At 34.5% G+C, this 9,576-nt stretch overlaps 1 protein-coding gene across 1 annotated transcript; it reads left to right on the top strand.

Annotated features, from left to right (window-relative positions):
- Positions 1-2,201: 2,201 nt before the first annotated feature.
- LOC122603108 (uncharacterized protein At1g51745-like) lies at positions 2,202-7,007 on the top strand. The gene is made up of 3 exons (XM_043775724.1): positions 2,202-2,679; positions 2,835-3,712; positions 5,791-7,007. The coding sequence occupies exons 1-3, from the start codon at positions 2,480-2,482 to the stop codon at positions 6,768-6,770; spliced, it is 2,058 nt and encodes a 685-aa protein (XP_043631659.1). The 5' UTR covers positions 2,202-2,479; the 3' UTR covers positions 6,771-7,007.
- The last annotated feature ends 2,569 nt before the right edge of the window (positions 7,008-9,576 follow it).

Below are 9,576 nucleotides of genomic sequence, written 5' to 3'. Positions count from 1 at the left end.
ATGTTGATGTTATATGGACTATTTGGATCTCTTAAATAGAATTACCATAACAAATGGCTTTAGGGCTTGGCGACACATTGTGTTTAAGCGATGTTAGACATAATTTTGGACGAACTCGACATCATACCGTATCTAGAGGTGTTTATCGTATTGGTCTTTCGGTTGTTCAATGTATGACGTGCAATGCGAAAACTAAACCCAAACCAAATTTAATATACACAAATCGAGCCGGAAACCAAAAATGAAATCGGAAAGTGGTCATTTTGTAAACATGATGAAGTTTATGGGCTTACCATTATTTATATGTCTAACAACACACATAATTTATCATAATGCCATCGAGTTGAACCAAAAAATAATATCAGTAGAGATGAAAAGCATGTGAATACGTCAGTACGTCACTAGATAGAGATATAACAGAAAAAATATGTGACAAAAATTAATATCAGTTCAGAACACCGTTCTTAACTCTTTGGAAAATTCAATGTGTTGTTTATTATTAGTCATGAAGTAAAGCAAAACGTTTAGAAATAACTAATTTATTGTAATATTAATTTAACTTAGAGATATAGTTATTCCACTTACGGAAACCTAAATTTACAAACACATTTACCAATATTAAGGTAATAACCTATATGTTTATAGTAAGAATTAATTCATGCAAAATTAGAACAAATTTATACTTATGGTTCTTAGTTAAATACACGCATATAATCCCTTTTTTACTTTTAAAAGCATTTAAATTATTTTTTCTTTACCTAAATACACGCATATAATCCCTTTTTTACTTTTAAAAGCACTTAAATTATTTTTTCTTTACCTTATACAACTGATGTAATTAATTATTAATTAAGTTCAACTCTCAATTCCTGTAATATAACCTATATGTATCTAGACACGAATCTTAATCTAATATTTGACAGTAGTCTATATTTAGTACGTTATAAAAAATCCGATAATATGTAAATTATTTTCAATAAGATAATTACAAATTTTGTCCTTGTGTTCCATCTAAAATTTCAGGTTTCATCTCAGACTTCACGAAATTACACCTTTCCATCCCTGACTTATGATCTTCGTTCACACTTTTGGTCCAAAATAAACAATTTAGGTCAAAAACTCAACAATTTTGGTAAATAAAAAACACTTTTGGTCGAAAAATCGAAGTAAAAACAAAAAGAATAACTAATATGTTTCTATAAGCATATAAATGTAAGTGCTTCAAAATGCAAATGAAGGATTATATATATGCATATTTAATACTAGCCAAATGTTCACACGGTGTGGTGATGAGATAGTGGGGTGATAGGTGATAGAGTGTGATAAGTCATAGGAGGAGATCGATTATAAGGGGTGATAGGTCATATGGGTGATCGGTGATGTGGGTAATCTATTTGGATGGGCTTTGCCCTCAGATTTAAAAAATTCTTCGAAATTATATCGAATGACATCTCTAATGAAATAGCATGAAACTTTAAAAACACCTATATATATATATATATATATATATTTATAATTTATCAATGTACGGTTTTGAGATAAAAGATTTTGAATAAATTAGATGAATAAAATAATTTATGGAGGAGAAATAAAAAAAAATAAGTGCTTGAGATTTGATAAGAAAGTAAAAAATAAGTGATTGAGATTTAAATGTATTATAGGTATATTAAGTAATAATATTCAAAATAATAGATAAAAGAGAGGGGTAACTTTGGTAGATAAGTTCTTTTTTAAGAAAATGAGAAGGGTAAATGCTTTATAAGGTTGTTTAGATGTTTAGATTTAGATTTAGATAGTTAGAGGTTCGAAAATGTAAACTCGTTTTAACAATTTGCTTTGTAAGCACTTAGTTTTCACATTTTTTTCATTTTGGATTTTCAACTAATATATCAGAAACTTTTAATCCAACTTTTTTTTCTCACTCCCAAGCAATATTTGGATTTCACAAAATTGCATATATTTTTTGTTTTTTTTCTTTTACACTTTTTCCCAAAAATAAATTGGGTAAAAATAAAAATAAGTAGTGTGGGGTATTTTATAAAAACGAGAGAAAGTGTCTTCGTATTGCGGCGATGAGATGGTAGAGGTGAGAGGTCATAAGAGATAGACGCCAAATGTTTTATCCGTATAGTGAAAATGCGGTTTGAACCTATAAAATCACGATATTTTATAAGTCATGAATTGAGATTTTATATAGAAAATAGATATAGATATAGATAGTGATGGTGTAAACCTGTGACGTAATAGTGTCCGCGTGAAGGTAAGGGGTTGAACGAAACAGCAGCGGCGGGCGAGCTGAGTGTTTAATAATAAGACTTGTGTGTGTGAGTGTGTGTATGTGGGTTTCGACCAATTAAACAACAAAAATAATAATAATAGAGAAGAGAAAAGAAAAGAAGAAACCCTAATAAACCTAGATATGAAAAATCCCCCAATTGTAATTTGAGAAAAAAAGGAAAAAGAGAAGAAAAGAAAGGGAATGGGGGAGAGCTCAGATGCAGAAGGAGGAGGAGGGGGGATGGTTGATTGCGGTGTTGGAACAATAGTGTGGGTAAGAAGGCGGAACGGGTCATGGTGGCCGGGTAAGATACTCGGGCCCCAACACCTCTCTTCTTCTCATCTCATGTCTCCCAGATCTGGTACTCCTGTCAAGCTTCTTGGAAGGGAAGATGCAAGCGTGTAAGTCCCCTCCCCCCCTGTCATTATTACTCGTATGATTTTTGTTTTCATTACCTATAATAATTTATTTATTAATTTACTAGAAGAATATATACATATATATATGTATCTATGTATAAGTAAACAAGTAAAATGATTCATCCCTCCCTCTTTAGTGATTGGTACAACTTGGAGAAGTCCAAGCGTGTTAAACCCTTTCGCTGTGGTGAGTTTGATGACTGCATCGAGAGGGCCGAAGCTTCCCAGGGCATGCCTCCTAAGAAAAGAGAAAAGTATGCACGTCGCGAAGATGCTATTCTTCATGCCCTTCACCTAGAGAAACAACTCCATAACAACATTAATCCTTCCCCGACTGACAACAACATTCCTCCTCCTTCAACTGCTTCTAGTCATCATCCTCATCAACTTCAGATTAACAACAACAATAATATACATGATGATGATAATGATGATGATGATGATCATGATGATGATGACGACTGCGATGACAATGATGATGATGATGATGATGTTACAACCCCCCCTACCACATTCACACATCTTCCTTCTCCTATTCCTTTCCCCACTAATCCTTCTTCTTCAACACCACAATCTACCATTCCTATCCCAGTTACTACTAACTCCTTACATAAAAGGAAAAGGTCACTTGAGGAGGAGGAGGAGGACGACGACGAGAATTTGATGATTAATAAGAGGCGTGATAGGCGCCTCCCTCTTGTTCAGCTACTCAACAGTAGTCCTCAATTATCCACTTTGCGGTTACAGGGTGTTGATGACTCTGTATGGGAGGGGCAGACGCAAGTTGCCAATGATCCACTCATCGGAGGGGTAACTTCAGCTGACAGCTTTGATTATGCCCAATCTTTCCCCGACCAGCTGCAAATTTCAACACCCAAGTTTGAAAAAAGAGTTATTGACTCCTTCCATGCTGGCTCAAGTGAAGACAACACTACTGGATCTAATGAAGACACTGAAACCGATTCTTCAGGAACCGAGTCTCTGTTATCAGACACGTACATGGCTGCACTTTCAGGTTCTTTTTTTTTTATTCTCATATTTTTCGTTAGCTTTTTCTGTCAGGTTATAATGTTATTAGGGTTTGAAGTTTATTTCATTACCGGCCCAACTATGTTCAATAGGATTGGGCCGCTGCTGAAAAAAACAATTCCTTTGTTTTTGTAAATGTTGGATCATGCTTTGACTGAGCCTTTTATTTTGCATCTGTGACCTTTTCAGATAGTATGCAACTCCTTTAGTAATTTTGTCACCATTGACTTAGACGAGATAGTGCTATCAATAAGTCATAAAAGTTTGATCTTTGTTAGTGAGCTATTACGCTACAAATCTGCTGGATATCAATGAAGGCTCAGATGACTAATGACATTTGGGATTTCAGTTTTCATTTCAAAAATTGTAATCCATGGTAGTGATCCAATCAAAGCCTGAAGCGAATCTTTAATACTGGCAGTAAACTTGTAGACATGCTTACTCATCTTGATCTTTTCCAATATTTGTGTCATGCGGCTCCATTAATAGGCAATGTTATGTCCCTAATTCCGAATGCCCCTCCCCGTTCACTAGCACATATAATTGTGTTGAAGCACTCTGTAGCTTCCAATAACCCATCTCCTGCCGAACTTTTGTAGATTCTTGGATAATATATACTTTGATCAGTTATACTTCCTCATAGAAGAATGGCTCTTTAATCTGGGTAGATTTTTGGATAATTAACACTTTGATCAACTCTTTTCCCCATCATTAGGGCTTCAATTATATTAGGTCTTTTGATATCAGATTCCCCTTGTATAATTTGCAAACAATACACACACGAGCTTTATTGTCATAGCTCTAAGGATAATTTTTTCCTTTTCTGTAATGGTTTCAACTAGGGCACTGAAGCATGCTGTTTTACGTGTCTCACATCTAACACCAAACAACTCGATTGATGTCTATATTGCGAAAACATAAATTTAGTGATGATGTGACAAAAGATAAATAATGTAATGATGTCTTTCCTTAAGAGGATGCTAGCAATAGAAGCTTTTATTTTATGAAAACATGATTTTTTTAAACCAAGAGGACCTAAGATAGAAAAACTATAATGGATTTGAGGCTAGTCAGCTTCGGTTGATCTTTATGAAAACATGATTTTTTTTTAAACCAAGAGGACCTATGAAAACATAATGACATCATCCTTTTGTAGTATTTGAAATTGATCCTCAGCTAGTCAGCTTCAGTTTGTCTAGGAAGGCTACCATGGATTCGTTAAAAAAAGCCAATGAATTCTCATTGCAACTAGGTCCTCGAAGTTGTAGGATTGAGCATAGGATAGGGAGGTCGGGAAAGTTCTGAAGAATTAAACTTTTCAGTTTGAATTGATACATCTAATTTAATAGCCCTATTGAAGGTTTTAATAGCACGAATTTATACCATTTGAGTGTTACTACCATTTCACTTTAAAGGTGTGTCGTGTGTGTGCGCAGGTTCAGAAGAGAACCATAAAAAATGTGAGATTCACCGAGTTATGTGTTATTCACATGCAAAAGAGATTTAATAAACCTTCAAATTTAGTGGTTTTCTTTTTCCTTTCCATTACATGTAAATGAGTCGCTCTTGCCTTTTAGTACAGCCAGTTATATATAATGTCTACATGTCTATCTGATTTGTAGGTTTTGTTAATACCAAGAAACACGTTTTTATTTCTATCTAAGTGCTGTTCGAATCAAGTTATTGTTTCCATAACTTAAGTCTGTACAGATTATGTAGTACTGTTGCCTGCTTTGTGTCAATGATATGATTTGAATGATAGAATGACCATTTTACCTCTTTTATATTATAAATTATTACCACTTTGATGTAATTGTTTAGTAAAGGTTTAAAATCATTATAAAAAGATGCTTGTAAAATACCAAATATCGAATAATCATTTACTTAATGGGGAAAGTAGCACACCTATGACTTTTATGGTTAAGTCATGCTTTAATGATCAAGCTAAAAAACAAACCAACCCCTTGTGACTTGCTGGATCAAGACATCTTCCATCAATTCCCTTAAGTCAGTCAAGCACCACCTTAGAAGCCTGACCCTCCTTTTTATTTGATTTGTGGTTAGATGAAGGTGAGCATATTGAATTCATACCGAAGGTATTTCGAAGATCCGAAGTGCAAGGTGAGCATGAGAGCATGAGCGATGACTCGGGACTTCCTGATGACAGTGGTGATTCCTTGCCAACAAGTGTGACAGTCTCAAAGTGGCAACTGAAAGGAAAAAGGAATAGTCGCAGGTACCCTGAGAGAAAGGTCTCCATGAGCGCTAACCATTGGATGAGTTTCAAAGAAGAAGAGACTTATGATGCCAATTCTTCTGACAAGAATTTAGGAAGCCAAATGATGGGATATAGGCCCAGAGGCTTAGAAAGCATCAGTTGGGAGGACACGACACCTTTGCAAGGATACTGGGAGCAGTCAATTGAGTACCATGATCCTGTATATTTCAGTCATCAATTTGGTGGCAGGATGAACTCGACGTTGATTGATGTTGACTTACAAGTTCAATCAAGTTACCAGAGAGAACATGTCCCCATGATTTCCCTCATGAGCAAGTTGAATGACAAGGCAATAGTAGGTCACCCTATCCCAGTAGAAATTCTAGAAGACGGTATATCTGATATCATCCTTTCTGCAGCTGTTGAGTTCCAAATGGAATCAGCAACACTACAACCATGGAGGACTGCTAGAAGGACCGCTAAGTGTAGAGTTCCACGACCACCTCATTTATCTACACTGGATGAAGTGGAAGAAGCCTTTGAGTATGTAGATGAAAGTACAGGGAGTGTGAATCGCAAGGGAAGCATGTCAAGAAAACCCCTGAAAAAGGCGCAACGGAAGGCCAGTTTATCTTACAATCAAAAAATTAGAACACTATCTTCGATAGGTGGGAGCCAGCAGCAACGGGGTAAGGATTTGAAAGCAGAGTGTTTTGTAGGTAAAGGGGTCATGAAACCAGAGTCATTGCCCCCAGCAGTTGCTTGTATCCCAGTTAAATTAGTGTTTAGTAGGTTACATGAGGAGTTGGTTGCGCGCCATCAATAAACACATCTCATTACGCAGTAGCTACATGTAAATTGTATGTCAAAATAATTGATTATATGCTTCCATTTGTTTTTATTTCTTTTTCATTTTTGTAGTGTAGTGGGTTTTCATGTTTTTGGGAGGGCTTGGAAAGGGTAAAATTGTAAAGACAATGGATAATGTTCATCATATGCAGTGTAGACTGTAGAGTAGATGATTATAATTCAACACATTGTATTTTGATCTTGCCTTTGTGAATTGCTGTGAGTGAACCTTCCTCCCAACTTAAACTTATTTTGTAGTTGCATTTTGTTTTTGTTTTATTATATAAGACGTGTGACCAATATCGTTTTATCCTATTTGTAATGTGACAATACCGAATTTCATGGCTTGACACTTGGTATGTTGAAAAGGTCAAAATGTTTATACTCTAAAATGTTTTATGAAACTATGTAACGTTCAAAATGAAAATGTCCCTTTGGTAATCCATATATGGGACAATGAAATAAGATCTAGTTATGACATGACATAATCTAGTTAAGATTTAAGTCACATTTGGTTCACAAAATTTGATGGAATTGAAATTGAATTCGATTTTTTAGCGTGTTTGGTTGGTTAAAGATGGAGGAATATTCCCTCATTTGATGGAATCTCCATTCCTTGGGGATGGGGGAAATAATTTCATTCCGTCTCTCACTTAAATCTTCAAAAAATCAAAAACATTCCGTCAAATTTCATTCCTTTAGATTCTAATTCATTTGACAGATTCCATTCCTTCCCTTAACGTTAAGGCTGACAATTTTGACATGGAACCTGTTAACACGACACGACCTGTTTTTAACAGGTTTCGTGTTTGACCTTAACAGGTTTCGTGTCTTAATAGGTCCGGACATGTTAAGACCTGTTAAGATTCGTGTCTTAACAGATCCGGACCTGTTAGGACCTGTTAAGACATGTTAAGATTATACATATATATAAAATCCCAAAAATTGATATTATGATTTGATATATGATTTTTATATGGTAAGACGTTTATGAACTTTTTTAATGTAAGGATTATTGTCGCTATAAAATAGTTGAAATTTGTAAGAGTTTTTGTATCCTTAAGGTTTTTTTTTTCAATATTAGTCAAGAATTCTATAATATACATGTTAACAGGTTCCTTAACAGGTCTTAACAGGTGCACCTGTTAATTTTCGTGTCGTGTTCGTGTTTGAAAAAAATGACACAATTAGTAGGTCGTGTTTGTGTTTGACCTTAACAGGTTCGTGTCTTAACAGGTCCGTGTCTTAACAGGTTTCGTGTGACCTGTTATGACAGCCTTACTTAACGTGCATAAAAAAATTTAAGTTTAATGCACCTTAAAGAAAGTTCTTAGGTCTTTAGGGTTAAACGAAGTCTTTAAGGTTTCACTTAACGTGCATAAAAAAATTATACGTTTTCATATCAAAAATTCACCCTCTGAATTTAATGGTAAGTTTAATACACCTTAAAGAAAGTTCTTAGGTCTTCGTTTAACAAAACCCTTATAATTATCGGAGTGAATTGCATTTTTTGTCCTTGTGTTATCACCCAATTTGCAGATACAGTCCAAATTCATTTATCCTTGCAACCATGATCCAACTTTTAGCTTTTGGTTGCACTTTCAGTCCAAAAAGTGATGTTCGTCTATTTTCCAATGTTAGTTGGATCATGTGAGAAACATGTGATGGATAAATATGTCATTTTGCCATTAACTCTTCTTTTCTTCTTTTTACCTCTTTATTTATCTTCTTCAAATCTATATCTGTGTTCAAACACATACATATATACATATAAAGTACATATATATTTATCAAAATTACACATATATGATGTATCTATCCTCGAAATCTATATCTATATTTCTATATATCTACTCTAAACTATTTTCATGTCCACATAATGGCTATGCTCTCACTCCACGGTCCATCGATTAACAACAAATAGTTTTCAGAAATAAGAAGAAGAGAAAAATGAAAATAAAGCAAAACCTTATAAATTGAAATTCAAGAAAAAGAAGAAACAAAAAACCGGTGGTTGATTCCGGCTGAGGAAGGTGGCGGTGGTTGTTTTCGGTTGCGGGTCCTGCAATATATATCTCTCCTTTTCCCTCAAAACAAACACACAAACACTCTATTTGAAGACCCACTTCATCTATTCCACTTAAATTTGGCCACTACCACTGCGCGAGATACAAATATGGCTGATTGCATTTATATATAGTTGAAGCAACCATTCTACTTTAATTGCTGAAATCATATAGATGGAAATATTCCCAAAAACTCAAAATCAAAAACCCCTAATTTCATATGTTTAGGGTTCTTTAAAAAAAGAATATATAGTATTTGTGAAGATTGAACCAAAATATCACATAATAGATGGTGTCGATCATGTTTGAAGCAAAGAATCAAGTTGTGATGGTTGCTTATAAAATTGTATGTAAAGTATTTGGGCATAGTGGGCTAACTTTCAACTCATCAAATCATATCAACAAGTAAGCTTTGTGATTTTTTTCCCTCTTCCCCTTTATAATAGATATTAGCTGGTAGTTAGTTGGTGACTTGGTGGCCGGCGGACACAAATTCACTGTGTGTAGAAATGTTTAGATGGAGAAGATGGATATATTAGATTATTAGCTATAATGATATTCATAAGTTCAGAATTTAGATGGAGGGGATAAGATAAAATTAACAATGTATTATTAGTATTTATATTAATTAATTAACATAATATATAAGGTGTTAATGAAAGGATGATATTGCCCCCTCACATGATCTAGTTAATGGTGAAAAATAGAAGATGATCA

The sequence above is a fragment of the Erigeron canadensis genome, chromosome 6, assembly GCF_010389155.1.
Source record: "Erigeron canadensis isolate Cc75 chromosome 6, C_canadensis_v1, whole genome shotgun sequence".
Classification (NCBI taxonomy): Eukaryota; Viridiplantae; Streptophyta; class Magnoliopsida; order Asterales; family Asteraceae; genus Erigeron; species Erigeron canadensis.
The sequence above is the reverse complement of the archived record's forward strand: the minus strand, read 5'-3'. Positions and strand labels throughout refer to the sequence as shown.

Coding starts and splice junctions, on each gene's coding strand:
- LOC122603108 (XM_043775724.1), top strand. CDS start 2,480: ATGGGGGAGAGCTCAGATGCAGAAGGAGGAGGAGGGGGGATGGTTGAT. Junction 2,680..2,834: donor GGAAGGGAAGATGCAAGCGT/GTAAGTCCCCTC, acceptor CTCCCTCTTTAG/TGATTGGTACAACTTGGAGA. Junction 3,713..5,790: donor GTACATGGCTGCACTTTCAG/GTTCTTTTTTTT, acceptor ATTTGTGGTTAG/ATGAAGGTGAGCATATTGAA.